This window comes from Lepeophtheirus salmonis, chromosome 5 (assembly GCF_016086655.4).
Source record: "Lepeophtheirus salmonis chromosome 5, UVic_Lsal_1.4, whole genome shotgun sequence".
NCBI lineage: Eukaryota > Metazoa > Arthropoda > Copepoda > Siphonostomatoida > Caligidae > Lepeophtheirus > Lepeophtheirus salmonis.
Genome location: NC_052135.2, coordinates 49,309,030 through 49,336,471, shown reverse-complemented (window position 1 = coordinate 49,336,471; position 27,442 = coordinate 49,309,030). Strand labels below are relative to the sequence as shown.

At 33.4% G+C, this 27,442-nt stretch overlaps 1 protein-coding gene across 2 annotated transcripts; it reads right to left on the bottom strand.

The window, feature by feature from the left end:
* Window positions 1-273: 273 nt before the first annotated feature.
* LOC121117451 (uncharacterized) lies at window positions 274-21,458 on the bottom strand. 2 transcript variants are annotated; one of them, XM_040711887.2, is made up of 2 exons: window positions 21,249-21,458; window positions 274-4,693 (listed from the first exon to the last, which is right to left on the bottom strand). In XM_040711887.2, the coding sequence occupies exon 2, from the start codon at window positions 4,664-4,666 to the stop codon at window positions 467-469; it is 4,200 nt and encodes a 1,399-aa protein (XP_040567821.1). In that variant the 5' UTR covers window positions 4,667-4,693; window positions 21,249-21,458; the 3' UTR covers window positions 274-466. The 2 variants fall into 2 exon arrangements, with proteins under 2 accessions (XP_040567821.1, XP_071744868.1); XM_071888767.1 differs by lacking the exon at window positions 21,249-21,458 and adding an exon at window positions 11,496-11,919.
* Between the last annotated feature and the right edge of the window lie 5,984 nt (window positions 21,459-27,442).

The window sequence follows — 27,442 nt, the reverse complement described above, 5'->3', positions numbered from 1 at the left end:
GGCCAAACAGCTATCGCTGCAGTGTCAAGGTGGTATAGTATACCTATATTTAGATGATTGTTCATGATAAGATGGCGGGCCGGTCAAAATTCACTTGCAGCCTATATGGCCCGCGGCTGGGGGTTGCCGGCAGAAGCAGAAATAACTTATGTTCTATGACTGGAGCAATAGCATACTATTTAATATGTTGTGGCTCACTCAATAGTTTAAAAAAATATGTCTATGTTGACTCTCTTTTTCTCGTAAATGATGAAACTTTGTTAAAAAATACACTTTGATACATTAAAATCTTTTATTCTAGATAAATAAATACACATATATTTCAAATCTTGTATTACTCTAATTGAAATGCGAAGTTAAAAATATATTTTTAAACAATGCTATATGGGTTATAAAAATCTGTTAAACGCATGCAAAATTATAATTTAAATATAATAAAAATTCAACTATTCTAATAATTATGAGGTCATGCGGGTTCCTGAGACATGATTACTCGTCTTCTATTATCTGGTACGGCGTATACGGGCTCGGATTTACTACTTTCATGAGTTACAACTAAATTCTCGAGGGGCTTCATTAAAACACCCATGAATTGTGTTAGATGATTCCCTTCTTTATCATGAAGCCCAGTAAAAGTGTACAAATAGGCCTGAAGCTTGTCTCCAACTAAAAGCTCTGTCAGAATAGACTGTCCTGCCATAGAGTTTTTGTGATTGTCCACATGATTTTGATCATACAGTGTAGCTAACTCTGTTCCATTTCTTCGAATTGAAATGAGAACCTTCTTTAAGTCATGTGTACAAACATGCAGCGCAACGAGGTATATACCAGATATAGGGGCAGTGAACACACCACTAGTGGGATCGAAGGCATTACCATAATTAAGAGAACACCCGCTGAACGTGAGGTATTCTTCACCTCCTTTTGTGTATGGAATACTTCGTGAAGCGTTAAAACAAATGGATAGTGGACGTGTGATCTCTTGTCTAAGTTTGAACAGATCCTCTTTAATTGTTTTATAACGAATATCATCGTCCTTACTCTGCCTTTGAAGGAGATTACTCACTTCCTGAGCTTTCTCCTCTTGCAAATTCATTTGTTCTTGTCGAAGTTTAGTTTCATTATTTAATAAATCACTTAGTTTAAGATTGGATTTGAGGAGCTCAGATTTTTCACGTCCTAATTCATCTCTAAGGCTATTGATTTCATTTTGTCTAGACTCAATATCCAGCTTCAGATTATTGAGACCTTCTAATAGCTTTTGATTCTCTAAGTCAAGTTGAGCCTGTTTATTTTTTTCATCATTTAATTGGTTGTTTAATGAGCTATTTAAATTATCTGATCTTTCTCTTTCCTCTTTCATCCAATTGGCTAAATCTTTATTTTTTTGGCGAAATTGATCTTCAAGTAGTTGTCTTTCTATTTCAAGTCTATCGTTGATATTCTTGTTACCTGACTCTATAAGATCCTCTAATTCCTTGGATCCGTCCTTCAATTTCTTACTTAACTCTGCGTTCAAATTTGATAATTCCTTTTCTAAACGATTTTTTTCCTTCTCTAAGGAATCATGTAATTCTACAAGTTTGTTACAGTCATCTTCCACCTTTTGATTTAGATTTTGACTATCATTGATGAAGCGATTCTCAAGGTCGCATTTATCCTTTTTCATCATATCTTTCAGTGTATCAAATTCGGCAGTGCCTTTTACTTTGTTATCATATATAACTTCTTTCATACCCTGGATTTCTAATCGAAGTTTATCAGCTGTGCTCATGTCATCTGATAGTTTGGATTGCATTTCATCTTCTAAAGTTTGAACCTTGATACATTCTTTTACTAAAGCTTTGTTCAGAGTATCATAGTCGTCTGTGAATTTTAAAATTAGATCGGAACTAAGGGCTTTTTGTTCATCCTTTAGTTCCATCGTCTCATCATTAATTTTTTGATCCAGATCAGACAACTTGTGAAGGATGTCATCGTTTACTTTTTTAATGTCGGTGGATAGTGTGTCTTTGCTTAGTTCGTGCTCCTGCCTCAAAGCACTGATTTCTGTCTCTAGCATGTTTCTATCCCCGTCAATTTTTCCATTTATCAAACCTTTCAACGCTTCTTCCCGAGAGTCTAATTCTTCGGATAATTTAGCTATAGCACCAGTAGAATCATTGTGCAGTGAGGATTGAACAGACGCTATTTTGTTATCGAGGTCATTTTCCATATTGGACATTTCGCCACTTAATTCAGTACGCACTTCATCAACTTTCTTTAATATCTCATCATCCATAGCAGACATTTGACCTAAAATGACTTGTTTTTGCCCGTCTATATCAGCTTTTAATGAACTTAGTTGAGAGCTTAGATTTGAATTGTCATTTTGACTACAATTTTTAAGGAGATCCAAATCCGAATTAATTTTATCAATTTCTTTATTCAGTGCACCATCAAGATTAAGTAAGTCCGAGTCTATTTTTGTTGTTAATTTATCGTCAAGACATTTTATACTATCAGCTACTTTTTCTTTCATCGTGTCTAAAGTCTCTGCTTTAACCTCCTTCACCAAATTATTCAAGTTTTCTAAATCATTTCGAAGAAGTGAATCTATTGATGATAGATTGTCAGTCACTTTACCCATGGCAGAGTCGACAAATTCCGCAGTCTCTAATTTATTGGTTTCAATGTGATTCTTTAGATTATTTAAATCCGATTCTAATCCAGAATGTTTTGCATTTAGATCCGATTCTAACTCTTCCATTCCTTTAACCCGTGTCTCTGCTTCTTTTGCAATCAAACTTTTGACACCATCAATGTCAGATGTCAAGCCCTCGACTGCACCACTTAGCTCTCCCTCTAATTTAGAAGTCATTTCCTCTAAATTTTTATCTAAGCTTTTAATATCATTTATACATGAATTAACTTTTTCTTCGATGGCTTTGTTGAGCTCCTGACCTCCTTTTTCTCTTTCGGATTTTTCATTCTCCACGTCCTTTAAGATATCATTGATATTGGAGTTTATATCATTTTTCAAACTCTCCAAATCATCTTTTAGGGTATCATGGCCGCTCTGGACTATTCCTTTAAGTGAGTCCAATTCTGCGTTGAGATTATCTTCTAGAGCTTTATTTGTACTGATTAGATCATCTTTAATTGCTTGGAATGCAGAATCCCTTACGGAATCGGATCCATCCAATCTGTTTGTACACTCATTCAAAGAGGCTCGTATGTCTTCGTCATTTTTAATTCGGTTAGCTTCTTCTTCTTCAAGTTGGCTTTTTAAGTTCTGATTTGTTTCTTTTAACTCATTTCGGAGTAGATCGTGCAGTTCATCCATGTCTGAGTGAATCTTTTTATTTTCACTCTCATTTAACAACACTTCCTTTGCAAGTTCACCTTTTAGAGATTCTATATCTGTAGTTAGTTTATTTTCAGTTTGGCCCAAGTCATCTTCAATTTTGTACTGTAGTTCACTCATGCATCTAACTCTGTCTCGTTTTTCATTATCAATCCTCTTTCCTAAATTTGCCAATTCATCTCGCTCATCTTCGATCATTTTAATCACCTCTTCTTGTTTTCCATCCATTTCAGACCTTTCTTGTTTCATTTTTTCGGTTAAGTTATTTTTGGCAATTTCAATATCTTGAGCTCGTAAGAGTTTTTCTTCATCCAAAGACATTTTCAATTCATTTGCTTTTGCATCCAGATTGTCTCTTACTTCTGCCATTGCTTGATCAACCTTTGCATCCAACTCCTCTATTTTTTTGTCAACCCCAGTTAAACCAAAATCCAACTTGCTCCCAAGAATAGAGAGATCAGATTTTATTCCACTCACTTCAGTATCAATCTTTTTATCAATGGCTGCTTCTAACTCATCTAACTGTTGCTTTGATCCCTGAGATGACTCTTCGAAATTCTTTTGTAAATCTTCCAACTTTTTGTTCAACTCCTCGTCCATTAATTGACGATCAGATTTCTCTTCTTGAATGATGTTATTTAAAGTATTATTTTTATCCTCGACACTATCCTTCAACTCATTAATTCCATTAATTAATTTATCATTTAGTTGGTCAACAGCATTTTCTAAATCCCCGTTGATTGAATCCAATTTGTTAATAAGAACACTCTGATTCTCAGCCATTTCATTTTTATTGTCTTGCAGCTGTTTTTGCAAATCTCCAATTTGATTATCTAATCCTTCTTTCAATTTACAATCCTCTTCTTTGAGCTCATTTGAGAGTTTTTCAAGTTGAGAAGCAATGTCATTTTTATCGTTGTCTAGTTTGTCGTTCAGAAGAGAGAGATCATTTTCTAGATTCCCTGTTTTATCGTTCAAACTTGACTCCAAATTACCAATATCCGTCTCACGAGCTTTACCTTCCATGAGTATCTTTTCCATCAGATCCTCTTGGTCTCGGATTAAACGTAGCAAAATATTTTCTAGTTTCTCGGAAAAGGTCGAGATCCCTTTTATCAATTGTATAGTCTCTTCTTTTTCCTCTTTGTTCATTTCCTTGACACGAACCATTTTGGAGGTTTTGATCACTGTGGTAGGAGTATTATCTTCGCTGACTATTTCTTCCGTTGTTATATCATTGGCAGGATGAAGAATTTGTGGGGGTTCCATCCCTGCGGTAGCATCTTCGATCCAATCGTCTTCTGTAGAGTTTCCATTCATTTTGTATAAATTATTAATATCGGTGATCTGGAATAGAATACATTAAAATAGATCAAATTAAAATGTATGTTACTATTTTGTTTTACTTATAAATAATGATTGAAATATCGTTAGTAGATTAAAACGTCGAACGGCAAAATGTCAAATGGACAAAACGTCGACCGGAATATATTGCAGTTAAAAACGAAAAACACTTTCTACGACATTTCACTCCAGACCTGTCCCGACCCAGATATTTACTCGACCACCCTTACATAAACTAACAGTAAGGAACCCCCACAAACCCTTATTTATACATGGAAGTTTGGGGCTATTTCGGATATGGCTGGGCCAAAAAATGGGATGAAACCCACCGCTCTTAATTAAATTACGTTTAAGAGCCCTCTCAACAACTCAATTTATTCCACAAAAATTAATATTTTTATTTACTCTATTATTTTCTTATACATATAAAATAAGAAATGTGAAATTATAAGTTTTGACCAATACAACTTACATATTTTAAAGTATCCATATTTTCATATTTATTTTTTGACATTATATAATTTCTTTATTATCATTTTCATACTATTTGGATAGCACCATCTAGTTTATGATATTCTTTTTTCAAGTGTTGCAGCATTGACTCCCCAGGCATTTCCACCCGAGACATCCCCCCTACATAAAGAAGAGTAATGACCCCTCAGCTTTCAACCCCATATTTATAGACCTAAAGATGGGATGTTTTCATGTATCACCGGATCCCAAAAAAGGGATTAAACCCACCACTGTCAAATAAGTTTCCTTGAAATGCCCCTCCCAACACCTGAATTTATATCTAAGAAGTTGGGCAATATTTTCGGGTGCCGCCGGTTCCCAAAACGAGATGAAACCTGAAACATCCTCGAATTTCGGGGCCCTTTTGGATGTAAATGGGGGTTAAATGTAAGTAGTGTTGGTGGGTTTCATCCAATTTTTAAGCCCAGTAGCACCCAGGGACCGCCTTCAATATTTGGGTGTAAATGAGGGGTTGTGAGGGTTTATTAGTGGTTGCTTAAATAGTGGTGTTGTGTTTAATCCCATTTTGGGCCCAGGCTGTAACCAAAACAGCACCAACATTTGGGGAGGGGGGTGAATAGGGATTACAAGGAACTCTAAGTGGTTGTTTAAATAGTGACGGTGAGTTTCGTTCCATTTTTGGATACAGTGGTACCCCAAAACAGCACCAACATTTGGCTTTTATCAGAAGGTTGGGTGGGGCCCTTACTGGTAGTTTATATGGGAGAAGTGGTGGTGGAGGTATCTTCCAGGTGGGAAATGTCTGAACGTGATTTATCACAACACCATATAGAAGAGCCCCTTATTTTATATTTTACGATCGACGTTCTGTCGTTTGACGTTTTATCTGGTCGACTTGTAGTATATTCGGCAATTTTTCCTATTCGACGTTTTGTCCACGCACCGAAATATCATAGACGTATATGTTATTTATTTTATTTTGTACTTTTTTACTGTGCTTAAATCCCAAATCTTCTTATTAATAAAACAAACTTTCACTTCTGGGTATTTATAATAACATAAACTCTTGCTTCCTTTAATTTAAAACAATGTTCCCTTAAGGAAATTAGTTAATTTAATTATCTGGTCATGATATACAATTTGAGTATTCAGGCAGTTAATTGAATTGAGTTAAACATCTGTTCTTTAGCAAAAAAAAAAAAATGCAAATTGGGCTGAAAAAATCTTTAGAAAGTAACATTGGTTTAACTTAAGAGCCATCAAGCTAGAAAAAAATAATGTATCTATGTCTGTATGTTAATAAATAGTAATAAAAACTCCTAAAGAAATGAAAATTCCTTCTTCAGACTACAAATTCAAAAAAAAAAAAAATAGCCCAGCTAAAAATACACACAATTTACATCCCTAATTCTCGCCTATCTTTGTTGTAAATTATTTTTAAAAAAAACATAATCATTTAAATATAATTATGATATATTTCCTGTAGTAATAATTCCCCCACCCCAAAAAAAAAATCAGCTGATTTCAACAAGGGTTTTAATTCAATTGCCCATATGTCTGGCTTCCACAATCTCCTTGTGCTCTTTTTACCCTTACAAATATGTCAACTCTACTAAAAAAACAACGGTCATACCCCATCGAATTTGTTCAGTAACCCCAACAATTAAGTTTATTTCATGCACGACAATAGTATGTCACTATTCTGACATAATTAAGGGATGATTAACGTATTTATCATTCTTATAGGTTACATGTTAATAATAATTACTCCAATATAGCCGAATTAAATTGATGATGACGTGATTGCCTCATATATATGATGAAGCAAAATAGAAAAACGTCAAAAAGATCAATGGAGTTAAAAAAGACATTCGTCTGATGGATTAATCAGTATTCTGTATTTTTTTAAGGGAAAATTTATTCAGAACACGGGTTCATCACTTCTTGTCGCTCCTTTTGATACAAATTAGCGTCAGTTTCCGGAATTCTACGAGCAAATGTAGCTAATATTAACCGTATGAAATGTTTTTAAAATATTATTATGAGTTGATAGGTTGATAAGATTAAAATTGTATGAAATGTTGCGATATTTTAAATTTATTTTATTTTAAAACATATACACGTATAGTAATTCTTAATAGTATTTAATGTGATAATATTATGTTTATCAGTAAAGTAATTATATTTTAAGGACATTAAAAAAGCGACCTTATAAAGGAAACCAAGATGCCTACTAGAGATTTTCCTTTACTGGTAAATTGTCTTCGACTAATCAATAATAAAAAAAAGGGATTTTTTCATAGGTAAATCTCCAAAAAATCTTGAAAAAACTCTCAGTTTTCATTAGGCACTGTTTTGTTTTTTTATTAAAATCGGAGGATAAGTTTCGGATAAAATCAATTTTGTTAAAAAATGGTGTTGGTAATTCAATAGAGGTCGTATTATTTGCAAAGCATAAATTGTAAAAACGTCGTTCCGAGTGGCTGTTTATTTAATATGTATTCAAAGTTTGATTAATGAAATAAATATAATTAAATGAAGCTTATATTATGAAATAATTGAATACTGTATTTCCCGTCCCGTTGATGCAAAATCGACGGAAAACGGAAGAGAACCCCTATTAGCTACATGTGAATAAGTAAATTAGGAATCAAACTTGTACATTGCTTCCTTTCTTTTTCACATAGTTTGAATGCACCTTGGAACATAGTAAATGGATGTGTAACATTGTTACGTCATTCAAAAATATGTTAACCTAAAGACACAACAGCTTCTTCTTAGTTAGGGGATATAATATTTCTATTAACATGCCTTTATTTTTGTCATTAAGAAATAAAAAATACATAATTATGTTTCTTATAAGAATTTTGAAGATGTACATCAAACATACTCGTATATTTACCTAAGTTGTCAGAGTAAATAATTATGTGTATTACTTTTCAACCTTGAAATGTACCTTGAACGTTCTTTTTCATTGTATTTCATAAATCATAAAACATATTCCTCGACTACTTTTTGAACAACAGAGAGAAGTCGATAAAGGTAGTAAATTAATTATAATGACTTATATTAAGTCCATATTCCATTAGCATGAAGATTGCCATGTTGTAATATTTGTTAGCTGTCGATTTGTACACTTAATACCGCTTCATTCATTGGGAATATATAGAGTGCCGATGTTAATATCGCTGTAGTAGTGGATTATGAGTCAGCTGTTGTTGGGGGCAAAGTTATTTTATATGAATTGAATCCTGTTAGGTATTAATACTTACCATATTTAAAATAAATTACATATTATTAAAATCTACATAGTATTTTATTCGATACTGCTTATAATATTGCTTAGTAATATTTGATTTAAAGAGTAGTTATGATTAGTTATTATGATATTTCTCTGAAGAAATAGCCAAAACTTATTCATAGAAATAATAAAATGGCTAATATATATATTATATAAACAACAAGAAGTTGTATTCCTGTTCTTTTCGAAACGGACCATCAATATAGAATAACTTATTACTTTGTGTATTTATCAAAAAGAATAAATTATGAAATAGCCATGAAATATTAAGGGAGAAGAGGGAATCGACAGCTGAAAACAAAATACATAGGGTATTTTTGTGTTAGCGAGGGAACGCCGTGTCATGGATCGCTTTTTTATACACAAAAATGAAGGTATCTTCTTTTCAGCTTCTTACATTAATTTTCATAAGTTGAGTCTTGTATCATTTATAGCGGCTGACCTTACATATCATGAACTCGAAAAAGGGATTAAATAGGATTTGAAGTTATATATTAATTTAAATCAATCAAGGACCTTCATTTAGAATTCGCGTCATTTCATCCCCTGCCATTGATACTTATTTGATAAAATTATCAATTCAACGTAAATAATAATTAATAACTATTTAATAATAATTCCATAGTTGGGAATAATTGGCTAACTACCAACTGATTTTGAGTTACGACATGACATGGTGTTACCTCGCTAAAGGTGGGTTACCACATCTCTCATGCATATACATGAAATGTATTTATACGAACAAAGCATATTCACAGCATTATCATTCCAACAAAAAAAATGTACAGTTTATTTTTTAGTCAGTTATCAATGCTTATATTTTTTATCCTTATCAGTGTTCTGAACATTGATTGGTTGAATTATAATTAGCTCTTTTTCAGCTGTGAACAACTCCCAACAATTATTGGAAAGAATTGTCTAACTATATATGGCTTTTGGGCCCTTTTTTCTGTTTCTTTTCGGGGAAAGGCTGCAAGACTCAATGAAGGTGACAATTTTTAATATAATATTCAAAGCTCAGCAATCTTTCAAAGATAATGGTTGCGTAAAGAACAATTGCTCATGAAGGACGGAAAATAACACTGAGGGTTTATTGTAGAGTTATAGATGTAAGTCCTTGTTAGAATCAGAGTAGAATTGAGGATCGACACCGATGTAATCCCTGTTTATGTCCTCGATTTATACGGAGTGGGGAAAAGGATACAAGTATGACAAGGAATATATTTAATCAAACAGGCTCGTTTCGTCAACTTATTATAAAGCTTCAGGATTTACAACTCTAGTCACAGCCTTACTAACAGTTGGAAAGAATTTGGTTGATATTATATCAAGTGATTTTGGCCCCTTTTTTTCTTTATGGAGAAGAAAAAGTTGAGAGGAACAATAATGCCTCGCTAACACAAAAATACCCTTTGTATTTTGTTGTCAGGTGTCGATTCCTTCGTCTCACTTGATACGACATGGCTATTTCATAATTTATTCTTTTTGATCAATTATCAAAATAATAAGTTATTCTGTACTTGTGCTCCGTTCCCAAAAGTACAAGAACTATACATTTTCTCGTTGATATATATATTGCCAATTTTAATATTTGTCTGAAGATATTTTGGCTATCATACGAAAATACTAATGTATAACGTCGCTTTTAATAAAATATTATTAACAATATTATAATACAGTATCGAAATGTAAGATTTTAATATTACGATGTATATATATGTAATTCATTTTAAAAATTGTGAAGAAATAACATGACAATGATAGTTTAGGAGTAGTTAAGAGATAAATAGCAGTTGACTTATTTGGCTAACTACCAGATGATTTCGGCCCTTTTTTTCGTTTGTTTTTTAAGGAAAGGTTGCATGATATAATAAAGGCAATGACGTGATATCAGTTTTGACTTACAACGGATGACGTCACTTGTCATTTGACAACCGTAATTTTTTTCATGATACCCTCCTCACCACTACCGAAAACGAAAGTATCATCGTAGGTAACAAAATATGAACTAAACTTGAACCGTAGGTTCTTGTTTTGCTACTTAGTTTAGCTTTGATTTTGTTCTAGCCACACAACTCCTTCTTTAAACTATTTAAACCGATAAGGACCGGTCCTAGGACTAACAAATGTTATTAGGACCGGACTGATAGAACTCCAGTTCATTTTAGTTTTTTTAGACCGATCCAACACTACTTGTGAATAAATGATTTTTTATATGAAGAATGAATACCTAATTGAAATAATTCCCTTCTTTTAAACAGAGCGTACATGAGTGATATTTAATCGGTATGAGTATGTCGGTACGCTGATATTATGAAAAAACTAAAAAATATATGTGTTTTTTTATGTCTTTATAACTCTAATTAACAAAACTTAATTGATCCTATAAATAAAGTTACATTTTTTTTAACGTAAACAAGGAGTTATGTTAATCATTTTACAGCTAGTTTGTGTGCAAACATAAACATCTGTTATAAATTAAGGCATAATATAAGCCTCATTTGAAGACAATATTTTATGCTTAAATGTGACAAACTAAACTCATTTATTATTATATTGCAAAATCAAAGTGATTAAATTACTTTTTGTGTTAAAATGAGGTCAAGATTGAGATACAAAGGATTTCTAAAGAATTATATGAAGCGTTTAGGAAGACACATAAAGGATGATTCAAAGCGAGCGGTTTTTGGATTGTAGAAATAAAACATATAAAATATTATATTATGGTCAAAACTTTATTATGAACCGAAAAAACAATCTTTTAAAATTATTTCTAGAAAATAATCCCCTTCATATGTTGACCGCAACTGGCCTTTAAATGGTCCATTCTTTGGCGCCAATTTTCGATGACGCGTTTGAGCATTGTGACAGGAATCTCACGATTAACGTGCTCAATATTTGCTTCCAATGCTTCAATCGTCGCTGGTTTATCCACATAGACTTTTGTTTTTACGTAGCCCACCCAAAAAAAGTGTGAGGTGTCATATCACCGCCAATTCACCGGGCCTAAACGTGAAACTAATTGCTTACCAAAATGATTTCCCAATAAGTCCATTGTTACGCGCGCTGTGTGGCAAGTGGCACCGTCTTGTTGGAACCAAATATCGTAGAAACCATGTACTTCAATTTGAGGTCCCTAAAAGTATGTAACCATGGCGCGAATCGATTCTTTACTATCTTCGGCAACACTCTCGGCTACGCCAGTAATATTTTCTACCCTGCGAGCTGTACGTGGCCTACCAGACGACGGGACGTCCCAACAAGTTGCTGCCCCTTCAAATTTTTCGATTATTCTGCGAATTGTGGATTCTGAAGGTCGATTATGTGGACCATGAGTTGGGCGTAATTTGCAGAAAACTTCTTTCACAGAACACTGATTTTCATAGTACAATTGATCAATTTGTACACGTTGTTGTGGCGTATATCTTTCCATGAAGAATTGTAAAACAATACTGAGTAAAAATGACGTAGGAATTTGACAAAACTCGCACACGCCTGTCAAAAAATCCCTACTGGAAAAAACCGCACGTTTTGAATCACCCTTTATAAATTTTGTAATAGATTGATTAATTTAAGGTGTTATCAGCATGGAGGTGAAAAGGCAAAGGGCGTCTGATTTGGTCCACGGCCACCTAAGTATCGAGTATGAGGTCGTAGTCTGCTCCGAAGTCTTGTTTACAAGATTAAAAGCATGGTGGCTTCAGCTCAGTTTCTTGAAGGGCACCTTGGCAGCTATAGACGGCGGTAAATCGGGATCATGGAAGATGTGGACAACATGATCATCAGAAGTCAGGCCAAACCGATGAGGCAGCTTGCCAAGGCACTCAATGTCAGTGATTGGACTGTGGTGAGGTACGTGAAGGATTTGGGAAATCCCTCTTATGTACAAGGACATCGGCAACTGCTTTCAACAGAAACCAAGGCCAACCAGGTCGATAATTCGGAAATTGTTGACTTGGTTAAAGCATAATGGGAAAACAGGCGAATCTGTACCACCCTCGGCTATGTCATTTAGAGAGTAGTCGAGACGAGAGTTTGTGCTACTTGTTCGGTCCTTGTTGAAGTCACTCAACTATGTTTCTACTTTTTTTTTTAAACTCAGTTCTAGTACTTACAGTCCGAAGGACTGATAGGATCGGTCCTAAGACTGGACTGAAACGAATAAATAAGGGATTGTCACAACACGCTTCTAGGTAATTTTGCCGCGAACATTTTTGCCGTATGTAATTGTGCCGCCTACATTCTTGCCGCTGGTAATTTACCCTCATGTCATTTTGTTGCATGACATATTCGCAGCCTTTTAATTTTCTTTTCCATATTATCGGTTCGAACTTTAATCTCGATCAGATTAATCATATAGTTAGAAGAAGAAGAAAAGACGGGAAAAATATAATTATGATTTAAGAGTTGCTTAAAATATTCACGTGATATTGATATAAAATCACAATTACGACAAATATTATAGCTTTAGTATTATACAATGTTGATATTAGTTGAACAAGATGAATTTCTCATCAGAAATGGTAATTTCGATACAACAGGGTGCAAGATTAGAGCTTATGCTCAACCAAATAGAATTATAACTCATAATTATTACTATTACTTATTAATTTATTTAATTATTATTTTCATTTTTACTTCTACTCCTAGCTATATAATTAATATGATCGAGATACAGCAGTAAAGATCGAGCCTATGTTATGTTATGTGGCAAAATCTCCTCGAGACAAAGTTACAAGTGGAAAAAAGTTAGGCGGCGAAATGACGGGTCAAAAAACAACACTGTGTAAAAGTATACAAAATATTTGCAAGTATGTAATTATATAGGTATGGTTAATATGTCTATTCATGAAAGCTCCTTAATATAGAATATATTGCTCATTGGGCCATGTTGTATGTATGTACATATATGTGTAACTCTTTATTTTGACATCTATTTTGATTTTTGAAGGAATGGAATGTTAAATTTTTCCACCGTAATAAAAATAGATAAAATAATTTAAAATCTGGAGAAACACGTCATTTCAAATACAAGTATAATCAAACTACTAAATATAGATAAAGTTACTTCTAGAACGTGAGAGCACTGCTCTCTTTTTGCACACAACACCATGGGACAATCTTAAAAATTGCATTGTCTAAATCACCTTGATATGATATATGATGATGCGTCAACATATAAACAAACTTGAGCAAACTACTTGAGCAAGGCTACTTTAAGTGGAATTTCTGACGTGCAAAATGGTTCATAAGTATAATTTGTTGAAGGAAATTGACAATAATTAGTATAAGAATTCAAATATAATCCACACACAAATTTGAGAAAACTCCTTCTACCTTGCCTTTGTGTTGACAGGCCACATATTTACAATAAATCAGCAGCTGTTAGTAAGATCTCTATTTCATAGTTATTGCCATATATACCGAGTGGTCCATTAAAATCTGAACACATTGAATTTCATACTTCAACTAGACATAATTAATTAATTAACAATAGAATTTCAACAAAATTAATACTTTAAATAGATATGCGTCTGACCACTCTTAATCATTAATGTAGACGACCTTAGCGGCAATTATGGCAAAAGTGTCAAAAAATAGTTCAAAAGAGTCTTGCAAAGGAGGAGATGGGTTTCATTTATTGCTATTGTAAAAAGGGCCTCTCCACCTTAGCAAGGCTCTTTCCACCCACTTTTTTGATAGCTCTCTGGACAGTCTCGTGTGAAACCCCGAGATCTCTGGCATGTGCCCTCATGGACTTGAGGGGATTGGCCTGGGATATTTTCTTTAACTCCTCTGGATCCAGTTTGGCCTTTTTAATACAGGCCTTCTTCCTCTTCGACGTTTTGGAGTTGCTAACAGCGTAGACGGGGGTCCGTTCAGGTGTCATTTTCTCGACTTGTATGTAAGCCAGAGAGCTCAGGTTTGTTTCGTTGTGTAACTGAATATTTATGCTTTAATATATTGAAAAATGAATTAATTCCAATCGCTCAACCTTCCTTAATTATTGAATTAGTAAGTGTTTAGATTTCAATAAACCACCCAGTATATATATATATATATATATACATCTTTGACGCTCACTATTTCTTTTACAAATGTACGAGTGTCGTTTGAAAAGTCCATGCAAAGTCCAAGAAATGGCATTACTGTTGCGTATCGAGGTTAAGTTTAGTTTGTTATTATTGATCTCTTGGAAAAACACAAACTAACTTTCAGCCAAATCTGTATATATTTCTTTCTTTTTGGCATTCGTTTGAATCCAGGAAGTAGTATGATTTTCAAAAAATGGACAAAAAATAATTTTGTGTGTTAATTAAACCTTACTTTATGAAAGGTAAAACGCCTCAGGAGACTAAAAAGAAGCTTGATAAACATTATGGAGGCTCTGCACCTTCGATTAAAACAGTTTATAAGTTGTTTCAAAAATTTCGGATGGCCATATGGGCCCAAGTGACGTTGAATGTTCTGGCTGGCCTGTTGAGATACTACTCCGGAAATCATTGATAACATCCATGATATGGTGATAGATGACAGAAGAGTAAAGGTGCATGCGATTTGTTGTACTGTGGGCATCTCGAGTTGGAACCCTATAAGTACAGACTTTTCAAAAGACCCTTGTAATCCACACTCAATTGCTTTTGTGTTGACGGGTCGCATGTTTACAATAAATTAGCAGATGTTAGCAAGATCAAATTTAATCTTTATTGCAGTATACTTATATATCTTGCTCATTGTTACGTATCAAATAGAATATTTGTTATGGTCACTTATAGGTACTAGAAAACTCTGTAAATTTAAAACTGATTAGCATTACTAATTTTTTCATTCAGCTATCTTTATTTAAAAAATGGGAGTGATTTGTTTGTACAAGTATTATGTCATACAATAAATTGGCAGAGACTCTTTAGAAAATTATTAAAGACTCAACTCATTATACGCATAATAATGAGCATATCTTTAAAAATAGAGACATGACATTAGAGTGTCATAACAAATCCTCCACTCCTTATTCAAGAGCTATAACGTGAATCTCAATATACTTAGGTACATATGTTATACCTGTAAAACGAATATGAGCTTTCACTTTAATGCTACAGTTGCTGTCCTATTTATGTACAGGGAGGTCCAAATAAATTGGGAAAATCTTTAAAGGCTTATAACTAAGGAACTAGATGGAGCAGAACCATATTTTTTTTTTATTTAATTAAATGCAATTATTCATAATAAGATTTGCCTCTCTTGATAACCTTAACACACGACCCCATGAACTTTACCAGGCCAGAGCGACCTCGTGCAGATCCAGCATTGTCATTGTATGGGCAATGGACTTCTTCAGGGCCTCTACTTGGGACAAGCCTCATCCGCAAACTTCCCCTACAGGTAGAAATTGCATGGGTTCAGGTCCGCCCTGTATGCAAGCCGAAAATCCGGGCTCGCAAAAGTGAGACATTTTGTGGCATAGACATCTTGCGCTTTTTTTGGCCTTGTAGGCTGGTGCTCTGTCTTTTTGGAAGGTGTAATTTCTTCCTTAGGCTCCTCCATCCATCCAGGAAATGTAAATTAAAAGAATACAATACGAACCAGTACACTGGTAAAGCCAGATCCGTACGAGGTCACCCTGGCCTACCAAACTTCCGGCATCGTGTGACCGAGGTTATCAAGAGAGGCGGATCTTATTATAAATAATTGAATGTCATCAAATATAGCATTCAAATCATAAAATATGGTTCCACCTAGGGACGTCCGCAAGGAGGTAGATGGAGGGGACGTAGTCCCAAATAATTATTATGTGGAGCAAAAAATTTAATCTTTAAATTTTTTACAAAAAAATTAAAAACCCTGAGAGCCTCCTTCTCCCAAAAAAAAATAGCATCATCAAGAGGGGTGTGAAGGGCTACTTGGCATTGTCCTCATTTTGTTATTGTTAAAAATACAATATTTGTATTTTTAATGAAAATATATTTAAGTATTTCTAAAGCAACCTCAACATGTACAGCTTTAATTCTTATGCGCTTAGACCATATATTATTCTACATTATCCCTTCAATTTGCTTCTTAAAATTAATTATATTTTATTGATAGCGAGTCAACAAAATTTACTTTTTCCAAAATATTTTAAGTACTATATCTTGTACTATGTACTTGACACGCTACCTGGCTAAGTCAAACACATACTTAGCCACTTATTATGAAATATTTTGATGAATATTGATATCCTGAATGAAAAATTTACGCCCCATCTTAAGACAATGACATCCAACTATTAGGATATGATCATTTTTTTATAGACATTGAGTAATATACAAATTAAGAATGCATAAGACTACTATTACTTGACGTGTGTCCCCCCCCCCTTCTTCCTTTGCCCCACAAATAAACTAGAAAAACAAATTGAGTGTACCTTTCAACATTTTGTTAACAATGTAAGCTTTTGTAACTACTACAGTATATCCACAAATAGGCTGTAACGTTTTGTTCAATAAATCTTCAAATTAGACTAATATACATATAATAGAAGAAATGTTTTATGCTCTAAACATTTAGTTACAGCATTTTACAATATTTATTAAATTCATAAAATAAATATTATAGTAATACCTTGAGATATGATTGTTCCGACCCTACGAGTTTTTAGGCCCCGTCCTACAAAATTGTTTTCCCATGAAAACGCTAAATATTTATCCGTTTCGAGATTGAATAAACACAAAGCTGGTGTTCAGATTACCCTACACATTTTTTTATTTTTTTCAAAAATAGCTTCTAGAGTGGGAGAATCTGATGACAAGGTCATTACCGCGTTAGATAACTTGTGCAATCGCCGAATGTGCTCATTTTTCCTTCTCTAAAGGTAATAATAAGATTTTCTTCGATAAAGAGGAGAATCTTGGCTAAATTGCGGTAAGCAAACAACCCACGACTGAGAAAATGTAATACCAAAATACGATAACTTTGAGAGATGACATAGACAGACTGACAGAGATCACCAGCATTTTTTAGCTCACCCGTTTTATTAAAGTTGGCAACCTTAAGTGAGTGAATTTTCTTTTCCTAATCTGCATGATAACAAATGATAATTATTTAATTCCTGGGAGCGAACTTTTTTCCACTACATACAAACTGTCTTTGATAGATTCACAACCGGATTTTTTTTAAATGTTCCTTTAATTGTACAGGTTCTGTTGGATAGTTAAGTATAAGTAAACATTATATTATTACATTCACTCCATCTGACCAAGGGATCTTTTTAAAGTCCATTTATATATGATTTATTTTTCTTTCTAGAAACGACTGGGGCGTGAAACTACGTATATAACCGTATTTAACATTTGTATGTGATCATAACAGAAGGGAGTAACCATAAAGATTTGTTGCAGGCTTATGATTTTAAGTCTATGTTGATCTCAGAGTAGAATTGAGGATTGACATTGGAGTAATTCTCCCCTTTGTCCTTGTTTATTTCCCTATCTCCTTCCCCCTCGTCACAACTTCTAATAGCAATATCAGTCATATCAGGCGGCCCCATATAACCATGGATTTAAATTATATCCAATGCCGGTACGTTAAAAAAGAAGAAGCCAATAATTAACATTGAAGAATGTTTGAAAGGAGAGTAGCTTAGCTGTATTGATGGTTCATTTGATTAGCTGCTACCAGCTATACGCTGAAGGAGAAAGACACAAACCCCCTTTGTATCTAGCATTAATATAGGTGGGAATTACTCCGATGTCAATACAAAAATAGTCTGAAATTGACTTACACTTACAACTCTGCAAAAAATCTTCAGCGTTACATTTCATCTCTCAAACACCAGTGGTTAACCTAAAATCCAGAGCTGTTCACAAAAAATGAAGTTTTTTGGAAAAATATTTCTAAAATTAAATTTCAAATATAAATTTTTTTGAAAAAAATTTCAATATCCAGGAAAAACTTTTTAAAATTACATTTTCGGAGAAAAATTTCAAAAATCTATAGTTATTCTCAGAAAATTAATATTTTTTTTTTGGAAATTAAATTTCAAATATAGATTTTTAGAGAACAATTTAAAAATCTAAAGATATTCACAGACAATCAAATTTTTGGGGGAAAAATTTGGAAAATTACAATTAAAAAAAGTATTCAATTTAAAAAAAAATCAAATAATAAATTTCTTAATTTGGGGGACGTGGGGCTACAGTCCCTCCAGCCTTCCCTCTGAGGACGTTTCTGATCATATTACTTTCATCTATGGAGATCACTTACAACTATAGTTCTCCTTCCTAGCTGATATCGAATAATTCATTAGAAAACTAATATCTTACTCTTACGAACAAATAATTGTTTCTTTTACGCTCACTGCAATTTAGGCAATAATCATGTTCAACTAAATAAATAGATTAAATTGATTTTTTACACTTTTGGACGCGAAAATGTTTGAATCCGAATAAAATAAATTCAGCATCCTTTAAAAACGTTTTTGAATTAACGGGATCTTAGAAACGAGCTGAATTCGCATTAACATACAAGTTTACTAGCTAGTCTAGAGATGGTGATCCGACACGAGTTCTGCTTCAAGTGTATTTATTTTTCAATATATATATAGTTATTTTGCTGACTTAAAAGCTCTGTCCAGAAACGAATCAAACTCCAATGTCAAGGTATCACTGCAGTTAAATAATTAATTATATATCTATTAGTTAATCTTGAATTGAAGGTATTTTGTCTTTCACAACGATGCAATTATATTTTCAAGTACATGCATATTTTAATATTTATTATACTTAAAGAGATAAAGTCAAGACGCATCATTTCAATGCGACGTATGATATACCTACAAAATACTGTCAAATTCTGATAAGATCATCTTCTTCTTTTTTTTTCCTTTTTTTTTTTTTTTTTTGACAAATAAATATTTATTTCATAAACGAATTTGCAAAAGAGTACTATTAGTAAAAATTCTACAGAAAAGAGCAACTTATAACTATTTCCCAGACAATTATTGTAAAAATATCTAGATAGAAAATTCATTAAATTCACAAATTTGTATATAATAATAATTTGTAGAATATATTCCTGTCATAAGTTTCTTACAAAAATATCCACTATTACTTTTCAACAGTGATTTTCAACCTTTTCATCGACTGCGGAGTGTCTAAAGCCGGGTTACTACATCTATCGTGGGTGTACACGTCTATATATACAGAGTTAATCTTATGTAGTGGTACATATTTTATTATTTTCAATCCAGAATGACATTGGTGTAAAATCATGGAAGGAGGACAATTAAACATCTTATCTCGGAAGAGAACAAGCTGATACACTTGGAAAGAGCAAACAAGGTTCTAAATTTTCTCAAGGCCAACAAAAATTTTGGGGAAAGCATTGCTCTTTCGTGAAGAAAAACTTTTCATCTTTGATGCTACTGTGAATATAAATAAATAGCTGATAAATCCCAACCCAGATATGTCTTCAACACAAAAAATCCAGTGACATGAACATCTTGGACTACTCTATCTAAGTGCATCTGGAAGAGAGGGTGTGTGGTACTCCTCACAGGAGTATCCAGTCTCTAGAGGCTTCTATCAAGAAGGAGTGGACCAAGCTCGAGTCTGACAACATAGTCAAGGTCTGCAAGGGATTATTAGAATTGAGGGTACACATATTGAAGAAAATTTGTGCAAATCACTATTCGCTGATGATTTTGTTCAATAAATGGTCTCACAAAACCTCTTGTTTAAATATTACACTTGAAATATTGAAAATAATTAAATGTGTACCACTAGATAAGATCAACCCTGTATATATATATATTATTGAAATTTCTGTGAGAGCAACTCTTCTCCCAATATCCTTAAAATATATAATCTTCTATACAATTAGACGTTTACAAGCACGATACATGCGGTAACCCACCTTAATCGTATTTCTTTTTAGAGATCATGTAATTTTTATCCGAATATGTGGGTCTATGATTTATTTATTCAAAAAAAAGAGCTGCTTAACTCTCATCACTTTTCATAAAATCAGGTACAAATATAGCTGTGACGAAGGACATAGGTAAGAATTAATATTAATAACTAAGAAATAACGATTCCTTTAGAACTAATTTGACAACAATATTTTAATCAGGGGCTGTAACAGAGTCAAAATGAAGTATTGAGTCCTTGATTGTGGAATCATATCGAGTCGAGTCCAAGTCCCCCCTTCTGACTTGGCAGTGGCGTCTACAGGGCGTGGGATGGAGCCCCCCCCCCCACCAATTAAGGATTTTTTGCTTTTACTAAAATTACTCTTTGAGTCAGGATTTAAAAAAATTACACAAAAATAGGGGTAAAAATATTTCCAAAAAATTTAATATTGGAAATTTTATTTTTGATTTTTTTTCAAAAATTCAAATTTTGTGAATAGGTATGGATTTTTGAATTTTTTTAATTAGATTTAATATTTTAATTTTTGGATTTTCTCCCCCTCCCAAAAAAATATATATATATAATCCTGTAGACACCCCTCATGATTACCCTATAATTATCCATTTGGGCTTGAAATGAACTAAATAGATATTTGAGAACGCGATAAAAATATTTAAGGACTTGGACATGAGCAGGAGTTGTCTGCAAAGACTGTGGACACCCCTACTTGGTCACAGCATAGCATATCACATTCAATAGGATTAATAAAGGTCAATAATCTGACGCATAGAAAGAATTTCTTTTACAAATTCCAATCAAATTCGACTTCCCCCTACTCTTAACTCAAGATATAACATATTTAAGATACAAATATAAAAAAAATGCTTTTTCTCACCTTTCTGTTTTCACGATAAGCAAAAATTGAAATTAATTTATTTAGATTTGGCACATATTGCTGTTAACTATTCTATAAGCAACAATGTTTAAGATGCTACTAGTAAGTATAGGTAGGTTGTTAAATGTCTTGACAGGAGAACAATACGTGAATGAAGCAAGAAATAAGACTAGAAAACTGAACAAACAAATTTCCTTAAAAGATTCATTTGAAATTGGCAAAAGAATAAGAAGTGATATCCCCGGTAGAAGCGCATATTTTTTTCTTTCTAAGAACTTTCCTCATGCATACTAAACAACAAAAAAAAAGCTTAAAAATTAATCTTAATAAACTTCAAATAAGAGCAGCACCCTGTCGACTTATAAATGTATGTAAAATAATATAATATTAAATGTAGCCAAGAAAGTATGTAAGTCATAGATTCTGACGTTTAAATAAGCACTAAAAAGAAGTATTACAATGTACAGGGATGATTCTCAACAGACCCTAGTGGGCCAAGTCCGGCCCACAGGTGCATTTCATATGAGCCGCAAAATTTATTTAATAGCAATAATAAACAGTGATGAAAATCTATTGTAGAATGGGCATGTCAATAAAAAGAAACTGGAAATCAATTGGTTAACTCTAACTAATGCTTTAAACCAAGTAGCGAAACTTGCCCGTTAGCCTGAGGAGATACAATGGTGCAGGGTTTTAACACTTTTTCGCAAGATATTGCTTTTCATATAACGTCACTCAGTAATTTTTCTTACTACCGACGAACGCTGGGATGTAATAAGGAGAGGCATTGATGAATGATGAAGCACGCCTATCTCACTCTAAAATTGCTGTCGGGAAAGAACAAAATTATTTTATTCTTTGGTTTTTCCTTTTTTGAATTTCCCACCAAAGAGAAGCGGCCGGAGTTTTCTATTATAGATTTTATTATTGATTGATTCTTATTATAATAATAAATGTATTATTTTATTGGATCAAAATGGTCAATTATTGTTCAAAGGTGAGAAATTGGACACGAGACTTGACTTTGACTCCATAGTTTAATATAAAAAATATATTTTTACATTAATTATATATGAAAAAATAATGCAGAATAAATATCGTCATCTTTGAACTAGAATAAATAAATACAGTACCTCTAGCGAAGAAAAAAGTTTCTGTGCATTTTTGTGCAATTGATCATGTGGTTCCTCGTTTTGCTACTTGGTTTAATGTTTTAACTTTGACTAAAGCTTTAAACCAAGTTGCGGAACGCGACCGTTAGCCTAATGAGATACGATGGTGCAGCATTTTAACACTTTTTCGTAAGATGTCGCTTTTCAAATGACGTCACTAGGTCATTTTTCATAATACAGACGGACTGTGGGATGTAATAAAGAGAGTGATTGATAAAGCACGCCTAACCATCAATTACTAGATATATTAATAATAATAATTGCCATGGACTCCTATAAGCAGGACAAGACAATGCGCTCACGCGTTTCCAATATGGGCCTTTGTTTATTCTATATAGAATGTCCTTCTTAAAGTGTTTTGCTACAAAATAAAGAGTTCTTAAAAGTATTTTGCTTGGGAAAATCATCAAAATAATAAAAATATATTTATAATAGAATTGGTATTTTATTAGTACTTTAATCAAAATAAACATATAAAAAGGAAAAACCACTATCAAAAAGCACAAAGTTGGTCCAAGTCTACAAGTCAGAAGATTTTGATTGAAATTTAGCTTTTTTCTATTAGCTTCGGAATTCTTAGCTGACATACTCTTTTTTGTTAAAAATCGGATGTCATTTTTCAGTTTAGCACCTAAATGTTTACCCTCGTCAAGACACAACACCATGAGATTAGAAAAACGAATGAAATTCTTTGAAGAAAATCGGACTAGGAGTGTCCTTCCTCGCACTTTACTCCCACAACGGTAATAATGTCAGAATTTAAACTGTACTGCATCCTGTCAATGAATGTGGCAACAAATGAAGCTCTAGGATTTGGGGTGCTAAATAAACTGTCTTTCTCTTCAGGAGTAGCTGTGATGTAATAGAACATAGAGTGAGCATAAATACAGGAGAGGTAGAGAAGGTTGGATGGAGTCGACAACCCCCCCTCTGCTCATTACGTCGATGAACTCTTTCAGGTCTACATTCTGATTGGTTGGGTTATCGAAGGTTATTGAGTCCGGAGGTGTGTCACTGATGACTCAACACTGACTGGAGTAGCAACTCTTTTCAGGTGTCTTGGGGTTGGCGGGGTCACCAAATTAGATGATCAGATCTGCAAATAAAGTCCTGAGCTCACATTCTCCTACATGAGTACGGTTGAAAGAAGACAAGGTGAATATTTTCTACCTGTAGGTTTGGTGAAGAAGAGAGCCATTTGCTCACGAATGAAAGAGAGCTTAGAACCTTGTGTAGGTTCAGTCAATAGGAGTTGAGAAATTTCCCTAACTTGTTGAGAATGTCTTCTCATGTCTCTATTTGATTCCATTCTTCTTTTGCTCCCAGAAAGGAAGCCAAATTGATGGCTTGAATCACAGTATTGGCCTTGCCATCTGAGGTGATGAGTGACACTACCTTTTTTTCAATCAACACACCAGAGTGGTACATTTTAAATGACAAATCTGTCTCAAACTGGATGCTGGCTGCTACTTGGGGGACCCAATTTCTCGTCGTGGGATGACTTCCAAAGGGCAGCACATGGTTTTGTAATGAGGATGAAGTCTGATGGGAGTGTCTCCTTGGCCAATTTGTCATCAAGTTCTTCCACAGAGAGGACTGACTTCTCATTCAAGAATTCAAATTCCAAATGCTGTAGTAGGTCATTGAACTGTTGAGCCCTACGTGACGTGGTCGCAGCTTGAGTTGACCTTGATGACACATTAGGAGTTGAGAGGTAGTTGGGGTAGTTTGGCCACAGATGGATCGTAACACCAGACTGTTGTGGCTCGTTGTCAAAACCTGGAGCACAACACTTAGTGGGCATGATTGGAATTCCAAAACACAATAAAGATGGCGTCCACAAAGTAATTAATAGTTATTAGTAATTAATCACTTATTACTGATTATCTTACCAAACACGTTGAATTGTTGTTGTTGTTTTTTTTCTTCAATAGACCCGTGTTGCACGCATATTTGAATTCAAGTTTGTGCATACCCGGTCCTGCTTACAGGAGTCCTTGTAACTGCTAAGGAAAGAAAATAATTTATCGGATTATCAATTCCAAAAAAAAACAACGGGCCAGCTAAAAAATACACCGTATTTTCATCACTGATAATAAAAATTGTCGGACGGTACAAATACACGACACACTAAAAAACTTAGTGGGTACAGTGTATAAGTTTGCTCGCACGTCATACAGTTGTTCCTAGAACTTGGATGAACATTAGAGAGAGCTTTCCTACAAGTTATCACCCGGAATGAATGCCCTATTCAGCTTATAGTTTGGAACTCGAGTCAAGATGAATTCGTAGTATGAATGATGCAGAACTTAACTACTACCTACATATTCAATAAATTCCAATAGATTAACAATATTGAATATTCGCCAAATCCATAGGCTCATATTCAACATCGAGAAAACGAATTATCAATCCTGTTTTCGTCAAAAGGGACGATAGGAAGAGTATCTAACCGGCGTAGTGAGATGCTGTCAACTCCATGGACTCCTCCAATGTCTGATTAACGATTATTCCCTCTTTCCCGTATTATAACACCAGAGTTCCAAACTATAAGCTGAACATGGCATTCATTCTGGGCGGTAACTTGGAGGAAACCCTCTCAAACATAATGTTCATCCGAGTTTCGAAGGAAAAACTCTATTGTCAATTCAATTCTACTCCAGGTATATGAGATGACAATTAATATTCAATTGAGTCAGTAATTAAAGTATATTCACCAATGTGGGTAACTTACAAAGGAACATGTCAAGGAGGAATCCTCCATAACTGCGAAATCCAAGAAATTATTTTCCCCAATGCCGTTGTGGAACCCTATTGTCTATCATCACAGGTTGTTATTTATCAGATCTCGCATTCGAATTTAATGAACATGAGACTAACTTTTTGAAATTGATTCGAACTTGAACATCGTATGTTATGACTAAGAACCTGTTTTCCGTAGACCTTTCCGGTATACCACCGAAAAACCCTCTTTAAGATGAACGCGTTATCTTGTCACTAATTATTTACTTAGATAATAGGTTGAGCAATTTTTACCATAAGGAAAAACTAGAACTAACCTAACAAAATATGCTTATAGTAGGTTTTTTGAAAGGGAACTATCTATGAATGAATCATCCTTTAAAGCATTTAGGGGGGACTCACTCCTTCACTCCCCACCCTCACTGGCTGGGTGCCTAGCTGGAGGAACATGTAGCAGCTTCTAATTTTAAGCCAATCAGAATTGAGAACTACTATATCATACCTTCCTTGCCTTGAATGTCCACTCTTTAGCTAGAGTCCTTTAAGGAGAACATACGTTTAAAAATATGTTTTAAATTATCACTATTGGAGGAAAGAGTTTGAATTTTGTTGTTTGTTAATTCTGGTTTATAGTTTTACTTTATTTAGATGGATATTTTCTAAGGAACATTCGTATATATGTATCTGCATCCACCCATTGTTCCAATGAATTCTTTATATTTTCATTTAATTGAATAGAATATCCTAGAAGCATGCCTCCTAATTTTAACTTGATGTTCTAGATTTCGTTACTTTGAGGAGAATCTCTGGCTCACTCTTTAACTCTCATCACCATTAATGGAAGGATAATTCATTATGGATAGTGACTACATAATCCGTGAGATCATCAACTCAAAAATGTATTAGCTGGTCCAAATCTTATTTGAAAATCGTTATATACTCCTATGAGAACTGAGGAGTGATAAATTCGATATAGAATAATCAAATAAAAACGCAGTGAAAAATAGATGGAGTTCTCATATTTTAGCCACATCATTGAAACTCCTGAATCTATTCCTCCTAAAGTCAACTATACTTTGTATTCTACCCTAAGAAAACTCTTTGTTCAATTAGTCACCTTGATATACAGGAAAAAAATTCATCACATTAATAAGTTGAATCAATTCCATTTATAACGCGTAATTCGTGCTATATAGTCCTTACGGACAATTATTCATTAAATTGAATTCAATTCCCTAATAGTTATTAGACGATTTGTAAATCTCTTTTGTCATTGAAAAAAGTGAAAGATGATATTAGACTTTGAAAATCATTAATTAACAAATGAATGGAAAGTACGACTCTTTTTCGAATTTAAGAAGGTGATAATTGCATTTCCATGATTAGTGTAACTTTCTGACATAATCTTCAGATGAGTTAAGAACATGATTATTGTCAAATTAGATTTATTTTTATTCTTAAGAATCTCCAACGAACAATAAGACTGTAAATTATCTTGATCAAATATAAATTGTCCCAAAAATTATCAAGTTTACGACTTTTATCACTGAGATTGAAGATGAAAATACTAATTTTTGTATAATGGTTAAAATATTGCGAAAATAGGACTCCAAAAGTTATATTTGTGTCAGTGTTGAAATAAATAAATTATCTAATTGTACTTATACGCTTATTACTTCATATATAAGACTAAAATAACAATAATGTAGATAAATATACTGATATGTCTTTTATAATTTGTCGATTTCATATTTGATATTAGGAGGCAAAATATTCTTTTTAATAAAATTTATATATAGAATAGAAATTTACATAAAAAGAGTATTTTTCTATTTGACAGCTTTTAAGTTAATTTTAATACAACCTATCAAGTTATACTTATAATATTTTACGAGGAGTATTATTAATATATGTAAATAATTATCAATAAATGTGTGATAATTCTTCTTCCATAATGCATGTACTCTCATATTCATTACGAGGTAATCTAAAAGTTATATTTACACAACCATAGAAAAAGTAACGTAAATTGAAGTGTATTAATTTGGTCGAGTAGTCTTGGAATGATTTTATATTGACTAGTATAGGGAAAACTATATCAGAAGTTGCATTTCTGTCTTTCATTGTAACTATTCCTCTTCCACGATGGATATAAATGTTTGAAATTCTTATCATATATAACATTATCAGTGATATTCATTTCAATTTGTACAAGAGAAAATTTAACAGGCAGTTAAATTTAAGAAAGTCGTATGTTATATTTTTAAATGGACGTTACAT